We start from the raw sequence: 17,447 nt of genomic DNA, 5'->3' as shown, positions 1-17,447 counted from the left end.
TCACTCTAGCTGGTTATTTTCATTGTGAGGTAATGTATGAACTGTTGATAAAAGATGTTGAACTGAAAAGTGATTTATTGGAGTTGTTAGAGTTGAGTCAACATTAACATAATTTGTAACAAATAATGTTTTAGGAGATTAGTATTGGTCTCATAGGATTTTGCCTTTAGCCTCCTATGACATGAATTTGATACATACTTATAGGAATACTTCAGCTGCTTGCTTTCTTTTACTTGTACTGTGGTTTCCGTGCTGGGTATATCTTCTAAGATGTTCAGTCTTAACTGGGCTAAATAATTTATTTATGAATAATAATCCATCTATATAAATGAATGAACGTATCCCTAAAACAAAAGATTTTTTTTTGTTTAGGTTGCAAGTTGCACCAACCAGATGGGGCAGATATCCATAGTAGCCATGCAGAGCTCCAGCCCTAAGGTGACTGAGTGTTTCAATGTAGAGTCCCGTATCCTCTGCATGGCCTTCGTCCCTTCAGAGCAACCCCAGGAGAATGGCGAGAATGTCCCCGAAAAAACCCATGTCCCCACAGTGAAGGCCAGCGATTCTCCCAGTGTCTGTCTGGGCATGGAGGAGGGCAGGTACAGACACAGTGTACTTACAAAAGTGTGCCTTTTAATGTCTACAAGTTACAATAAACATTTTTTTTTTTTGAGTCAGCTGTACCCACACACAATGCAATATGTTACTTTTTAATAAAAGGACAGTCTTTGAATTATGCATCCATAAATGATAAATGTCAGGGTTTAATTATGCATGTATTAATGGTAAATGTCAGGATCAAAGAACAAGGGTGTCTTTCTAGACTTTTCATTTCGCACCAAAGTTTATCGGTAGTACAGAGAGAGATCCAACATAGTGGTCAATATATTTATGGTACTTGTCCACTAACTTCAGTGGACCATCATGAAAGAGTGTTTGCTACAGGTTGTCGAAAAGCACTCTTGTAATTGTAGGAAGTCACATAATAAAACAAATAAAAAAATAAAAAGTACATCAAATAAAAAATCAATTAAAAGAAATCAATAATTTCATCACAAAAGGGTTAACTTTTTTATGTTTGGGTAAAATGGGTTTAAGTAAGTTTAAGTGACTTTATGGAAAAGTTTTAGACTAAAATCTAAAACTCGATCATTCAAACTGTCAAATTATGCTCATTTTTACGAGTTGACAAATGTCCCACAAACACCAAGAAATAATGACTGAAGGCAATAAGTTCTCTAACTGTATCTACTGCCAAACTGTTATTGATAACATGCATATAGAGGTGTTTATAAAAGAAGCACTCTCACTCTCAAGTTTGGTTCTAATTTGATCTCCTGTCCTGTTCAGCATCATTGTGTATAAGAGCAGCCAGCGGTCCAAGAAAGTACGTCTGCAGCATTTCTTTACCCCAGACAAGTCCACCGTCACCAGCCTGGTCTATAAGAAACACTGTCTGTACGTCGGCCTGGTCAGCGGCTCTGTGGCGGTCTACTCCAGATCACAAGGTGTGTGTTTCAGAAGGGGAGGGGAAGACTGTGTATCTCATCTGATATAGTCTCAGAATTCTGTTGTTGTAATGTTTGTTGATACTCTTAAATAGCTATAATTAGGGCAATTACGAGGTTAAATCACTGTTGTTGTGTGAAACAGAAATCAGTCCCTCCAGAAAAACGCGATTATGCGATCGCATAATTCAATGCATAATCAGCCAAAGTCCGCATATTTATGCGGGGGGCCGCATTTTTTCAAATACGCCGCACTTTCGCCGCATAAATTGCCGATTTCCGCGCAAAAATATGCGGGGCTTGCATGATTTCATAATCGCCGCATTTTCGTTGCAAAAAAGTCACATATATCTTAGCAGAAAGTTGAAAAATGTTGCGTTTACTTCACACAAGAGCAGCCATTTTCCCCTGTTGCCATGGGAACGTTATGAAGTGACGTAATTACGCGACGTGAACGTCATCGAAAAGCTGCAAACCCCGCGATGAAGCCACGATGAAACCGCAGTTTTTGCAAGTAAATTTCATCGCATAAAATTGCATAAATATCCCGCATATTCCATCGCATTTTTTAAGAAGACATGCCGCATAATCAAGGATTTTTGCCTGCAACAATCACAAAAAAACGCCGCATTTTTCTGGAAGGACTGAGAAATGCATTCATTGAGTTAATTTATTTGGTTTTAAGACTGTCGGCTGACCGTGTTTACCTCGATATTGAGTCTGCCCCAGCCCTGGGTTTTGTAACCGTCAACCATAATTGGCCATTTACATGAATAAAAGCACTGTTGCTGACTTGGTAACTTTGTTGTTAGATTTAGCAACTTTTAACACACTTCTGCTGACCTAATTTTCCAAAAACAACCAGCACCATATCTGATGAATTATAGGCAGAACATTTTATGTGTTACAATGCTGAAACATTTGGCAACACTGAATGACAGGGAGAAACATATGTTGAGATTTTCTTTTGTGGTTGATCGCTCTAACTGCTATTTTCTTTCTCTGAGTCACTGGGTTACCGTTAGTGTGTAAGTCAGAGGCTCCCTGTGTTGCTCGAGGTCAAGGGGTCTCCTGTGCTCTGTGTTGAGGTTCTGTTTCCGTTTGCTCGGTTGTCTACGAGAAGCCAGTCTGTTTGCGGTGACCTATTTAACGTCTTCCCTCCCCAGACGAGCACAGACATGTAATGGGAGCGGATCTGAGCTGCACTCTTCCCACAGTCTTTCACATTCTGTGTTTAGTTCCATCTCTTATTGGCTTTCATAGCGGTGCAAACGGAGGTCTCTGAGTATCCTCCTTTCTCTGTCTCAGTGTTTTTCTCTGTCTTTGTCTGCTTTTTCTCTGTGGCACATAATGTGGGTAAAGATAAGTACATATTTTCAGAACATGAGGACACAAACTCCTTGTAATTCTTGGCTGCCAAATTGAAGTATTGGTATCACTATCATGTGATGCCACTATTGCTAGAGGCATATTTTATTAACCTCAGTCACACATATTCATCTCCATAAAAACATCTCCAAGGAAGAACTTTGAAATGTCCTTTCTCAATTTCTACCTTTGTTGTTCTGTTAAGTTGGTCTGTTACCTGTGTCTAGGCCGCAAGCGTGTCAGACAGATTTTCACTTGTACGGTCTAGGCGCAGATTTAGGCTTGTGTGCGCTAGAGAAAGAGAGAGAGATAGAAACAGAAAGAATACAGATGATGACTTAGAAACAGAAAGAATACAGATGATGACTTAGAAACAGAAACACAGGAGGAACAAAAGTCTGCCTAAAAGAAACTATGTATCCACCGTTCAGGAATGTTCAGGGCTACTCATTGCGCCTTGTTTTGATGCACATGTCACCTCCTCCCCCCCCCTTCATTCTCCACACACCAATTATTAGACACTGGCACAGAGTATGCCAGTGTTGGCCTTTGGTGTAACTGAATGTTTCAACCGTTTCAGTAGCTGCTTGTTATCATTCATCAACACTGGTGTGTCAAATATGTTCCCAGAAGAAAGCCCTAGATCTTTGAGTCTGATTTGTATGGTTTCTTCCCATCAGCTCTGTCACTGTCACTGGAACATTATGCCTGATGCTAAAATGATGAGTCATCCTGTATAGTTTGGTAGGGAAACTGTTCCCGGCATCCCTGTTGTAATGCTGCTCAAGTCACAATCACAGTGAAAGGCTCATTAGCATTGAAAGTAGACCTACGGTTTACATTGCAGGGAAGGAAGCAAGCAGAAATAGGAAAATTATCAGCGTATATGCTTTGATGTTAAGCTGTCATCTGATTCAAGGGGACCCTCACAGTGAATAGTGATGAGACATCAAACACAACTGAACAGACGTGGATGTAGCTAAAGTCATCAGTGCTGAGTTATCCTGCATGGAAATGCTATCCTGCTGTAGATGCAGTGCGTCTAAAGCTGGCCAGTCATCCTCATTCTGCCACGCTTGTTTCCTTTCGTGAGTGACTGTGTGAGAGATGGAGACAGAAGGAGGCAATGATTCGGCAAAGGTCACACGTCATAGCCAAACATTTAGAACATAAACTCTGTTCTTGTCTATTGTGCCATCCTGCATCATCTATTTTGTTCTCCTCTTGGGAGTATTGTGCATCATTTGTTGTTTGTTGCAGCTTTGTCAAAATAAGAAAAATGATTGGCTTGTTTAATCAGCGTTCACTGTCTGGTTTGTGTGCAACTGTTTGCTCACACACAAACACTGTGATGAGTGGTTTGTTGCAGCTGACACTGACATGAAGGAATGCTACAGTTTAAGAAGTGGGCAGACTTACATAAGCAGGTTGGCACTCCTGTCATTTCTTTTTCCTTTTCTCCACTGCTCCTTTTCTTTTTCCGTTTCATTTTTTTTTCTTCGCGTGTGCATCTACCTACACAGTGTGATTTTTGCAATAATATACACTGGGCATTGCTGGAATGCTAATCCCACCTAGCTCCTTTAGTGGGAGATTACCCTCACTTCCCCAGTCATTACTGTACCTCTGAAAGAACATCTCTCCCTGCGTGGCACCTCTGCCTTCAATAGCCGCCTTTGTGCCTTTTCTTAACAAACACTATTTGGGAGGCCTCATTCACTTCCTGGCCTAGATTAGCTAAGGGAATGTGGTATCTGGAGGAAATGAAGTCTGTATTCAACACAGGGCCCTTTTATTTAAAAGTAAATGTCAGTAAAGGCAATTTTTACTGATGCATATTACGTATTATCGTATTTGTGTGTAAAATGTATAACTTTTTTTCTGTTCATTTTATGATTATATTGATTGTAATCTAAACCAGTAAATATGATGGTTGCAGAAATGTAATGTGTTGATATTTATAAAGGTACTGCATGGGGTGTTACATTGCAGTAGAGCTGGCACTGTAGGTGCCCAGGCACATGTAGAACCCAGTGTGTAGGAGGTGTGTGTGGGATAGAGATCAGCTCTGACTAATGCTGTGCAGTCCAATCTATATTCACAGTGAAGGATGTGAAAACCATCAATGGCCACTCCACCAGCATTAGCAGAATCATAAATGCAGATTACCTTTTCAGGCGATATTTATAAAGACAGAGTGTCTATTACTGTGTCTTCCATACAAAAGAATAAACCATTTTAACTATTACATTAACAATTGCTAGGTTAACACTGCAAAAGAGAATACAGTAATATAAATAGAAGAGATGTACACTACAGTACAGTTTGTTGTTGCTTATGTTTCACCATGCTGCAAATTTATTAGATTTCAGATCCTTACTGAATATATATGTATTGTGTGTTTGCATATGAACTGCTTTTTTGTTCATAGGGTATTTTGTGAAATGCAGATTGTTTGTTTATTTGAGTACTGAGGTGCCAGTGTTGTGTTTGTTGTTTCAGATGGTTTGTGGAGCAGCGAGGAGCCCAAAGTGCTGAAACTGGGAGTTCTCCCAGTCAAGGCCATGCTGGCTGTGGAGGAGCACCTCTGGGCTTCATCAGGTGGACAGGTCTTCATCATCAGCACCCATACACACTGTGTCGAGGTATGTAACCTAGCTCTGATACTGTTTAGGCTGTTTAGGTTACATACCATGTCTACAACATGTGTGTGGTGTTAATAACCCCTCTAAAGTTAAGAACGGAGGTACATTTTGAGTGTGGATTTATTTGTTGTTAGGGAGATTTCCCAAGAAGCAACCCGTGTAAACTCAGTCACTAAAAGTACAAAGAACCTCATTTCCCTCCCCGCGATTTCTTCTTTCCATATCCTGAAATATGGATGCTATTCCCTGTGTGTGTTTTTGGCCTGGTTTGGGGAATGAAAGCAACTGCCATGGGTCCAGGAATAGTAACCTTCCTGTGACATGCACTCACTAATAATCTGTTTAGCCTCATTAAGCTCATTATGTTGAACCACCTGCCTGTCTCACTCTCTTTTCCTCACTGAGGACTTACAGTTAGTCCAGAGTGGTGACTGTAAGTGAACCAGGAGAGACAGACACATAGAGGAATAAATGGTGGGATAGATACAAACAAAGACGTCGATGAATTATTTAGTACATACTTATTTAAATAAAAGGTAGATACAGTATGATGAACATCAAATGTGTGCAAAACAAAATGCAGGACATTTACATGTCATGCTCCTTCATCAACACATTTTATCAGAACTGTGTACTGACACGCTTGTGAATGGACTCTCCTTATCCAAATATAACTCCACCTACATGTAACGCAATGTGTGGAGAGATTATGTAACCAGTGGTGATGGAAAAAAGCCCAGTGTATTGGTCTCCATGCACAGAGAATTCAAAATTACACTCAGCACATAGGTGAAATCTATTCAAGAGTAAAACCAAGAGTTAAAGAAAAATGATTTATAAAGTTCCTCTAAAACATTGGTAAATACTTCCTTCTGTGTGCTTCCTGTTGTGACTACACCTGACAGTCAGTCTGTCTCATTATGTTCTGAAATATTTAAATCACCCCTGAACAAACATCTGTGGTGCATTTGTCCATGAAAACAAACATTGTTTCATATCCTATGTTGCCTATTGTAGAAATGTGATGCTTTTGATTCCATTTCGACGCTAAAGCATAATGACAGGGTCCCAGACATTACAACCACAGAAAATGCATGGGATACTGTAGTCTAAACAGATTGAGAAAGACTTTCTGTGGGTTGAAAAAGATTTTTTTCTAGTTTGTAGTCACACACAGCGGACCCAAGAGAGTCAAAATTCACCCTGTAGCCACCGTCATGTTAGGCTTGGGTTTTAAATGTCAATAACAACAGTATACAGTGCCGTTTGTGCAACAGTCTGTTGCATTCTTTTTTTAACGTCAGTATTCTCTCATAGGCAGACGGTCACACTGACTAACTGCCAGGCAGCAACCTGCTACACAACACGACAACAAGAGTTTGAACAACAGATTCATTCAAATGTGCTTTAGTCTCCTTCTCATCTAACTTACAAACATGAGCACACGTCTAATCTTGCACCTTAGATTACTGCTAACCTCAGTTTGCTGACTATATAGCTATTTATCTGCTAATCAGCTACAATACATTGAACAGCATGCAAATACCACTTTGGTCCGTCTACATGCAGGTACAGTTCTAACTCTTCAATGCAGAGTAAAGAAAACACCTTTCAGTTTTTCTGGTAGGGGATCTTTTTTTTTTTTTTACTCAGACTGTTCTCAAAGGTCTCATGTCTACTAGTACTTGCAAACTTATTGTGCTTAAAGTGCTTATTAAAAGTGCATGCCTAAGTCCTGTCACCCTGCCCTCTCTCCCCCATCCAGAGGCAGCTGGAGGCCCACCAGGAAGAGGGCATGGTGGTGTCCCACATGGTGGTGGCTGGGGTGGGCATCTGGATCGCCTTCAGCTCTGGTTCCACTCTGCGCCTTTTCCACACCGAGACCCTGGAGCACCTGCAGGACATTAACATTGCCACACCTGTCCACAATACACTGCCTGGTGAGACATACGTAACGTCCATTTCTAGACTGACAAAATATCAATCCAGTTTAGTTTCCAGTGGCTATTTAAAAGAAGACCTATTGTGGGTATTTATTAAGTTTCTAAATTTCAGCATAACTGCGAATAACATTAAGCCTTTTCAGGTACGTACTACACACAATGAGCATAATATGAATTAATTCGAGGAAAGGTAACCTGTTCAGGGTCAACTTACAAATAATAACAAATAATGGTATAGTTATAGTTCAAATATTCAGCATCAAAGACTGAATTGCTTTGTTTCACTGTTTTTCATTTCTCTGCATCCCATCCCCTACATTTTATTTTTGTTGGACAAATACAGTCCGGTTGGGATCTTCTCATTCCATCCCCAAAGTAACCAGTAGGACACTCCTGGAGGTTTAAGATGTTAAATAAAAAGCATCACACTCACACACAACCAACAGCTGCCTGTTTAATATACTGATAGTGTTTTTTTCTTGGTGGTTCAAACCAAAAGCAATCCTTTTGAATCGTTTACGTATTATTCTATATATTAACTAATAACAAAACCTACTGTACTGTAGTATTCAAAGCCTTGTGGTTTATGATTCAGTTATGGTGATTCTGTGATCTTACCATCTTTACCACATCAACAACCACCTCTCAGTTCTCTTCGCCTGCCCTTGAGTGTCAGTCAGTAATGTGATCTGTACGCCTGACTGAGACTGAAACCTTTTCGAGAGTGTCAAACTGTCTGACGAAGAACAGCAAAGAATACATGTTCTCTCTTTTGATATCTGATATTGTGATCATCTAGTCAAATATACTTATTCAGACACAGCCCAGCATTTGTGGACTGTGATGCAAGTCCCACGACTTCATGTTTTCAAAGTGCTGTCTTACTTGGTGGCTGTCAGTAATTAGCTGACATCAGCGTAGGTGCTCATCCGGACAGCTGTTGTTATGGTTTGTCATGCTTTTGTCTTCCTTTAGTCTAAACAGTGAATCAGAAACCTCTCATTTTGTCTCCATTCATAGTGTTGCGTAAAGAAACCTTTTGACCTCGTCAAGGCATTATTTAAGGAAACTTGGCGTGTTCTGGAAGGCGCTGTCTAAAAGGCAAATCCAACCCCAATTTAAAAACTTGTGAAAACAAATAATGGGACATCCTTTGGATCCAATGGATGATGATGAATTATGACATCACTTCAAAATAAAGTTCATATTTGCAGCTGAGCTTCTAGTTGAGCGAGTGGAGAAAATTAACTTTCCCAGCTATCTGAAACATTAATAGTACCAAAGATCAAGAGCTTGTTTTGGAACTCGTTATAATGTTAGAAGTCCCATGTTGTAAAAAGTGAGATTTCCATGTCTTTTGTTTTATTATAAAGCAGGTTGAGGTGCTATATAAATACTGTGAAAGTTTTAAAACACTCAGGCCACAGAGAAATGCGAACAGCTCGTATTCAGAAACCGTGCCTTTAAACGAGCCATCAGGACTTCCGTACGGTTGTGATGTCACAACTGTACTATATATAGGTAGGAAGTGCCGCTACAGTGCCATTACAGTCATTCCCCGGCTGCAACGATGTTGCAGAGACGCCGAGAGTGCAAATGTGGAAGACACGGAAATGCTGACCAATCAGAGCAGACTGGGTTTTTTTGAGAGAGGGGGGGGTCTTAGACAGGCGCCAAAACGAAGGGTGAATATCGCTTTATTCAGACAGACCGTATGTGAAAAATAATGTGTTCAAATAACATATTCTAGTAAAAACCCAAAATACATGTATGAACCTGAAAATGAGCATAATATGTGAGCTTTAATAAATCCATCACTTAAAAAGTAGGAATTAACACTTTCACAACAAGTAACCTCAATCAATCAGAATGTTATGCTGACACAAAATATGAACTGTAATGCCAGATAAAACCAAACCTATCTAGATTAAACATTAACAACAATGTAGGAGTATAACATACCTAATATAGCATTACTAGTGAGTGCAGTAATTTAGATGAAAATAGTGGTTTGTCCCTGCTTTGAAAAGAAATGTACTATAATGGCTCACCTTTGATCTCTGAGTATGTAAGGCACTGCAGATATAAACCCGTCATTACAAGGTTGTAATGTCTGCAGAACAGCGTCAGAGGCGAGACAAATGAGCTATATTTCACAGACGATTGGATACCAGATGAGTTTAATATGTAACATACAGTGTGTCCAAAACCAAGGAGTGTATTGCGTCGTACCATAACACTGTTTATAACTGTTTAATGGGCTCTTTAGCACAGGCATGAGTTTTGTTACTATGGCGACTGTCGTCATCACAGTAGATGATATTGTATTTAGTGTGCGGCAGTTGGTTGTGAAATAGTTTCCTGCCCAAACATTGTTGCCGTCAAACCAAATGACTGTCACTGTGACAGTCGTCCCAGGCTGAAGTCATCAGAGCGTTCTACTGCTGCTTCGGATCTTGTAATCTGCTGTGTTACATCAGCTTGACCCCAAAAACACACAGCCCAAAAGGATGATTGTTTTTGGTTTTTTTGCTTCTGTTGGTATGTAGTCAGGATTTGTGCAGTCCAATCGCTGCTGCGTTCAATCTCTTTTTTCTCCATGCTGAGTAATGCAGACAGCTGTGGTTTAGCGTGCCTTTAGTTTCCCAAAGCATTCTTTGTAATGTTGAAGTTTTATACACTCATTGCCTTCCTCATGAAACTGGATTGCACATAGTTTTGATTCTTAAATGAGGTTTTGATTTTAGTTTTGGTTGATGATGACAGCTGTGGTTTCTCCTGTATGTGTATTGTGGTCTGCAGTTAATGACTACTAGCCTGCAGTTGTTCTGTGCGATCTCATCTTCAGCATCATTAGCTGTGCTGTCATTAGCCCAGCTTGGCCTAGACTGTGTGCACATTTAGTCTTCAGAGGGACTTCTCTATTATTGCCATAAGGTTGCAATAACATTCAAAAAGGCCTCAGAAGTACTTAGCAAAATGACAAAAAAGGAATGTGTGGATGTTGTGTAACATCTGGTAAAGCAGGTTAGCTCTTTTCATCACACACTTCTTCCACTTCAAGCAGCATTTATTAATCCGCATAATGCCAGATCGCATGTAATTAGCTTTTGGGAGATGGTTTTAAATACCATGTAGCTGATGGAGAAACTATGAAGACAGAATCCAATGCTGTGAAGGCTTGAATACAAACTGCAACAAAGGACCATCCACTCACAGCTTTTCGTATCCATGGCTACAAGTTGTTCAATGTGACACAATGGTTAACAGCATTGCTGCACCATCATGCCTTCGTCTGCAGAGAAAACTGATTTATGAACAGTACTGGCAACAGTAGAAACACTAAATGTACAAACAAAACAAAGTTTCCTTAAGGAAATCCCTAATTGCATGTATAAATGTAAGCGATAACCAACCTGGAGTATCCACACTGACTTGATATTGTGGGAGACTCTCACTCTGATACCCAGTGTTTAGAGTTACAAGTGGAAGGCCTCTTTGTCAGACAGATGTGAATGATAAAAAAAGCTGCCTGCTTCGGGACCTCACTGCCCGTATTAGCTAATAGGATCCATGCAACCGCAGAGGAAGCTGGTTCTGGGACAGACCACCACACATGAGATCTTTCATCCTCTTGGCCTTGCCATTAAGAGCTCACTTCCTCTGATAACAGTATTGGGTCCCTGGACTGTCAGACAGCATGGAAGTCAAAAGTTGTTTATACAATTTAAATCACCAATAAGGTTATGTGGTTGTGATTTGGATATTTTAATGAAGCAGTTGCATGAAGTCCACCTGTCTGCCGTCTTTTTCGTGGTCTGTTGTGATGGTGATTTTCCAGAATGCTCCACAGTGGCATTTATCGCCGCTTGCTGCTGCTGTGGAACAGAATGAGACCAAAAAATGTGCTGTTTCTGCACAAACTCTGATGTAATTGGAACTGCCAACCAAACTGTTTGTACAGGAGGGACTGCCTACAATCGATGCATTGGAGTCAGTGTGATTGGTCTTTCATCTGCAATTCTTTGCTCCATTAATGTACATTTACTGAGACATCTGCAATTCTTTGCTCCATTAATGTACATTTACTGAGACAAGCTAAAAAATAATATCAGCTTATCAGAAAATGACAAGAAGTAACATTGTTCTGATATTTAATCTCTGATTTCCGCATCCCCATTCTCCAGGAACTTGCATTATCAAGCAGGGATATTATATTACAGATGCAAGTTTTCCTTGTCCACAGAACAGCTCACAATCTGAGACATGGGGCGTTGTCTTCAGTGTGAATGCCTCTATAAATGCTGCAGTGTTGAATGCAGGAGGTGGTCTAGGTGGGGTTATCCTTCTCATGTTCCTGCATGTTGGAGAAATTCTGCTAATTCCCTTCACTGCAGACAGGAGTTTCTCACCCTGTACAAGCGCTAAACCGACAGCAAGCTAATATGCTTTAATAGCAGTCATTTACACTGGCATTCATAGCTAGTGTTTATTAAAGATTTTTCTGTGACTCATGTTTTAGAGTAATTTAGTGGTATTAGTAGTTGATTGGGTGGTAACTTTGGCACTGTGCTGTAAAAGCATACTACTTTCTCTCTATTTTCATAGACTTAATCTGAATATACACATAATTTCCTCTGAATTAGACATCTGAATTTAAATCTCTCTGGGACCAAGTGAGTTCCACTGTATCTATTTTCCAAAGTATCCACATCAGGAAAAGCATAAAAGCTGTAATATAGTCATAAAATGCTCATACTGAAGAAAAGGTGAGGCAAATCATTGTGTAAGTAACTTTTAAAGTTAATGAAAGCAAGAATATCTTAAAAAAAAAAAAAGCTCTTCATAAGCACTTAAAATAACAGTCGTCCTCCATCAAAGGAGACTGTACCGTGATGATGTCTCAAAGGGTGGTGGCTGGCCGATGTGCTGAGGTTCTAGTCTGCCTTTGTCTGCTGTTCTGTGACCTAAATAGGCAGCCATGCATGGCCTAATGGGAGACAAACATCAGGGGGGGGTCAGTAAATAAAATCTCCAGCACTCCTTTGTTTGTACGCCACCATTGTTGCACACATCTCAACACAGATAAGACCCTTATTTCTGAGCGAGCCCTCGGAGATACAAGGATCTTCTCCTTGGAAATATTTCAGATTGACATGAAAATGAAGTTACTATTCCTAATGATCAGTGAGGTATACAGTGTATGATACTGTATGTTCAAATATTTGTGACACTTCCATTGTGTGAAATTAACTTTCTGGCTTGCCTACTAAGGGCTAATGGTATTTTCCTTTCTGTTTTTTTTTAAATGGCTAGACTGTTGGTCTGGCTACAACTTCACTCCATATGTCAACAACTAGTAGATACATTTCTATGAATTGTATACAGACATTCATTGTCCCCAGAGGATGAAGCATTCTGACTTTGGTGATTCCCTGACCTTTCCTCTAGCCCCACCATGAGGTTGACACTTTAGTCTTTTTGTGATGTCTTGACAACTATTGAATGGATTCCTGTGAAATGTGGTGCATACATTGATTTCCATCTCAGAATGAATTATAATCATTTTGATGGTCCTCTGATCCTCTTATTAGGAAACGTTAGCATGCTAACATGCTAAACTAAAATTGAACATGGCAAACATTATACCTGCTAAACATTGGCATGTTAACACTGGCATTGTGAGCACGCTAGCGTTAGCATTTAGCTCAAAGCACTGCTCTACACACTGATGCTGTGTGTGTGAATGTTAAGTCGCTTTGGATAAAAGTGTCAGCTAAATGAAATGTAATTTAATGTACACCCTCACAGAGCCGTAAACATGGCTCACCAAACTTTTCTCTCTCAGTGATGTAGTTGATAAAATCTGTGTTCATATCATTGAGTGAACAAGATTTATATCTGTTAAAATAAGATGTATGTGTGAATTGAGGACCTAGAACACTTCAAATAGCTTTACAATAGGAGTAATATATTAAGAGGGTTCCTGCGAGAGAGACTGAAAGAGCAATTACTTACATTGTGCTGATCTGATGTATTTCTAGACTGATCGAATGACAAAAATAGTGTATTATTGTAATGTTTGGGATTTGCGACTCCCTCCTGCTGTTGGTTGTCAGGACTAAGTGCAGATCAAAGTGGTGCTCTGGTGTAGGATCAGGGCCAAAGCCAGGCCATGTTGACGTTCACTCTGGGTTTATTTTAGTTCACCCTCTGGGTGGGGAACTCCAAATATTATGAAAGGAGGAAGTTGAGCAAGGCCCCCGACCGGCAGTCTGTGTGTTTCTGCTAACTCTGGGCCCTCATTAGAAGCACATGCGGGCAGGACTCAGGGCCCAGTCTTCAACTGTACCTGCCTGCCTATCTGGCATGATTCCAGGGAGAATGGAAGTATGGCAGTATAGCGTGTGTATGCTCCATGCAAGGGGTCAGCTCTAGTGGGGGGGGGTCACGCAGAGAGACTGGCAGTAATTTTTCCTAAACCCCAAGAGGATTACTTTGAGAGAGAAAATTCAAGTCAAGCTGTTGCAGCAGTAATGACTCATGACAGTCTCGCCTCCCACATAGCATTACCGAAAAGACATTTTTGCAAAACCTCAGATTCTTACTACAATAAAAAAAATTTGAACAAAATTTCTTACTAGATACCATTTGTTGCAAAGCTTATTCCTGACAAAGCTCCCGTGTGGGTCTGAGATGAGTGCCAAATTCCACATAATAAATCACCTAACAGAGCAGGCTGTCAGCAAGCCTGGCTTTATTGCCATCCTTGCTGAAAGGTGCTGTTAAACCAACAATCACGGCTTTTACAGTCCAAAGTGTCATCACAGTGATTTTTCTGACCAGGAGGGAAGGGAAGGGAAGGGAAAAGGTCAGGCCAGATTGTCCTGTTGTAGCTGCCACAGAGGCAGAGCTCCTTGCTTAATTACAGCATTACGCTTCACTCGTTCTGTTACAAAACACTTTTGTGTTTGTTTGTTTAACTCGAAGTGAACTATAATGGTGCATTTTTCTGTGTTCAGACGCTTGACAAGAGCTGCTTTTATCCAGGCTGTTCTTTACATTGCTCTGGAGACAAATAACCGTTGAATATGGTTGCTGCACTCACTGAAAAGATACACCTCCCTCCCGCGCACACCACACTGTATTCAAGTGGCCCATTAACTATGCAATTCTCTTATTTTCCAAGTCTAACAGATCATATAATAAAATAAAATATGTTTGTCAAGAAACATTCATTAGCTGTGTCTCTCTTAATATTTCAAACTAAATAACATTTATGGAAGATTAAACCAATGTTGGATGGATTGGATTTGGATGGATTTAAACCAATGTTATAGCTTGACAAGCCAGACCCACATCAAGATGTTGGGTCTGGGAACTCACCATTGACATGGCTCAATCCGAGGGGCGGGATAAACGGTTGTCTTTCATATTCTCTCTGCACGCAATGAGATAGCGCTACAACCAGGCAGAGCAACGAAGAAGGTAGCAGAGCTAGTTGATAGATAAAACTTTTTGCCATATGCCATATAACACATCTTCCTTTTTTAAGAATGACTTAAGTGCCATTCTTTGTTCTTTCCTCAAAGAAAAGCTTAACTCCAAGTCTTCCAGAGTCGCAGCCAAAGCCGATTTGAAAGACCGCTGTTCCCAGCAGCAGCAGCCATAAGCCTGCCCACCGACTCTATACACAATGTGATTGGCCCGGCCAGAGTTTGGCTTTTCCAGCTCGCAGGCCAACAGAGAGTTGCTAAACCCCCTGGTTGCAAATTGCATTTGCTGCCGCTAGGGTGCGTCTAGATTTCTAGGCTACCAATGTTATGCTTCTGTTTGTTTTTTTTCTCCATAGGAAACCAGAGAGTGTCAGTTAGCAGTCTGCTGGTCTGTCATGGTCTGCTGCTGGTAGGGACCAACCTGGGGGTGACTGTGGCCCTCTCTGTCCCCAGACTGCAGGGGATCCCAAAGGTCACAGGTAACACTGAAACATTACTGTGTCCCATATTCAAATGTACTTACATGTACTTAATGTACTTACATTACATCCGACCAACAGGCTACACCCAAAGTAATTCATACAGTATCATAATGTAAAACAGAGAACATCAGCAACTCTTCACATTGTATCTTAGCTTCACATCAACACACAACTAGCATATGGTTGGCAAAAAGAAAAAAAGCGTTGGGGAATATCGCTTTCAATTATCAGATATGTATACAGGCGATACAATGAAGTGAATGTTAAAGTGGCTGTACCTGTTGTCAGGACGGGGTATGGTGTCCTTGCACGCTCACAACGGTCCAGTCAAGTTCCTCAGTGTGGCTGCTGCAGTGTGCAACCGGCCCTCTGGCCCGCCATCCTCCACCCCTCCTACCTCAGTCCAGCCAACAGAGACAGATGATGGGGAGAACAGCCTGCCCCCGTCGGATTCAGCCCTGACTCCCCCTCAGGGACGGGCCGTGTGGTTGGGAGAGGCGGGCTGCACTACCATGGCTCTCCAGGACTCCATGTCCTCCTCGTCCTGCGGCTCCCTAGCCCCATCCCAGGCCTCCTTGGAGCACGGGCCAGAGGACGGAGCTCTTTATGACATGCTCCACGACCCGGTCCATCAGCAGAGGGGCCGCCGGGCCAGCAAGGTGGATGTCAGCTCTTTGCTGGTGGTGTCTGGAGGTTTGGGCCACCGCAGGGTCAACAAAAAGACCAAACAGTCTCGCCATGAGGACACCACTTCTACCATCATGATCTGGCAGATCCCTTTACTCAACATGTGACACTAAAAGCACCTTGGTAGGTTGGAAATAACATTTAATCAATAGCCAGTAGAAAATGCAATTGCTTACTTGTATAAGGATCTTACCTATATTCTCCGTCTCTTTTTTCAGGTTAAAGCAGAAGTGCTGCACACAACTGTCACAAGGAGATCTGTTGCTACACGTAAAAGAATATTTGGGATCAATCAAAACTAAAACCGAAATGCATCAAGTGCTCCACAATACTCCAGTGATGTTTCTAATGATGTCTCTTACCATAAAAAAAACAAAGGATGAATATAACCACTCAATCATGATGCTTGACGGAGTGTTAAACCACCCTACAGACCAGTCAGAGGAAGTACTGTACTTGTTAAGGATATACTTGTTTGAAAACACTGAAAGGTCTTTATTTTCACCCTCTGACAAAGTTGGTTGTTGTTCTGTAACATGGCTAATACATTACTCTCCAGTGTTTGTGCCATACCAGTTGACTGTATATGGCTTCAGTATTCAAATCAGTGTTGAAAAGAAATGAGACTTTGTCTTTCCTGAAAGGCGTGTAAGGTAACGATGGCGCTTTGAATCTGTTACATAAAGGCTTTATTGAGATTAGGATTAGGTTTTGGCCAGATCTTTAGATCATCAGTTAATGCCAGAGTTGTAAATATGAAGTATGACAACTCAGGATTACATGTGTATGAGTTTTGGCGTCCGCTTTTGGACCAGCTTGGTGCACCTACCATTCTGTTAACAGAGAAAAGGGATAGGAGAGGTGAAATGTTGATGACTGAATTAGTTTGGGAAGGCTTGATTTAAATCCCTGGCTGGCCAGGTTTCTATTCATGAAAGGGAAGAAAGGGTTGTTATCACCAGGAGAGACCCCCCTCTCACATTAGGATATTTAAAAAAAGATACAGCTTTATACTTTTGTCACAATGTGTAATGTACTTCTTGTATGTGTATTAACAAATTCATAAACTGTTTTATTGAGGAACCCGTTTGTACTTCTTACTTCTGTACTTCGTCTCCATTTTCAAAGGATGAATGCAGTTCTGTGACTTAAAGGGAGTGTTTTTCATTGGAATATCCACTTTTTTTAATTTATCATCTATCAGTAGTTTTATTTAATTGAGGTGATGACTCTTTTTCTGGGATATACACATCAATTTTGTGGCAACTTTTCCCACTTTTGTCAAGTTTCCAGTTAAACCAAATAATGCACAGGTGTT

The 17,447-nt window shown here is 40.8% G+C and overlaps 1 protein-coding gene across 3 annotated transcripts in view; it reads left to right on the top strand.

Annotated features, from left to right (window-relative positions):
• The window catches only part of arhgef10 (Rho guanine nucleotide exchange factor (GEF) 10), a 55,791-nt gene extending 38,579 nt beyond the window's left edge, over positions 1–17,212 (top strand). For all 3 annotated transcript variants that reach the window (XM_078276914.1, XM_078276912.1, XM_078276913.1), the window contains 7 exons: positions 373–599; positions 1,351–1,508; positions 5,379–5,521; positions 7,287–7,461; positions 15,317–15,439; positions 15,731–16,252; positions 16,348–17,212. In XM_078276914.1, the coding sequence (XP_078133040.1) occupies positions 373–599; positions 1,351–1,508; positions 5,379–5,521; positions 7,287–7,461; positions 15,317–15,439; positions 15,731–16,236 (1,332 nt within the window). In that variant the 3' untranslated portion in view covers positions 16,237–16,252; positions 16,348–17,212. The remainder of the gene's footprint in view (positions 1–372; positions 600–1,350; positions 1,509–5,378; positions 5,522–7,286; positions 7,462–15,316; positions 15,440–15,730; positions 16,253–16,347) is intronic.
• Positions 17,213–17,447: the final 235 nt, after the last annotated feature.

The sequence above is a fragment of the Sander vitreus genome, chromosome 20 (assembly GCF_031162955.1).
Source record: "Sander vitreus isolate 19-12246 chromosome 20, sanVit1, whole genome shotgun sequence".
In the NCBI taxonomy this organism is placed as follows: Eukaryota; Metazoa; Chordata; class Actinopteri; order Perciformes; family Percidae; genus Sander; species Sander vitreus.
The sequence above is the reverse complement of the archived record's forward strand: the minus strand, read 5'-3'. Positions and strand labels throughout refer to the sequence as shown.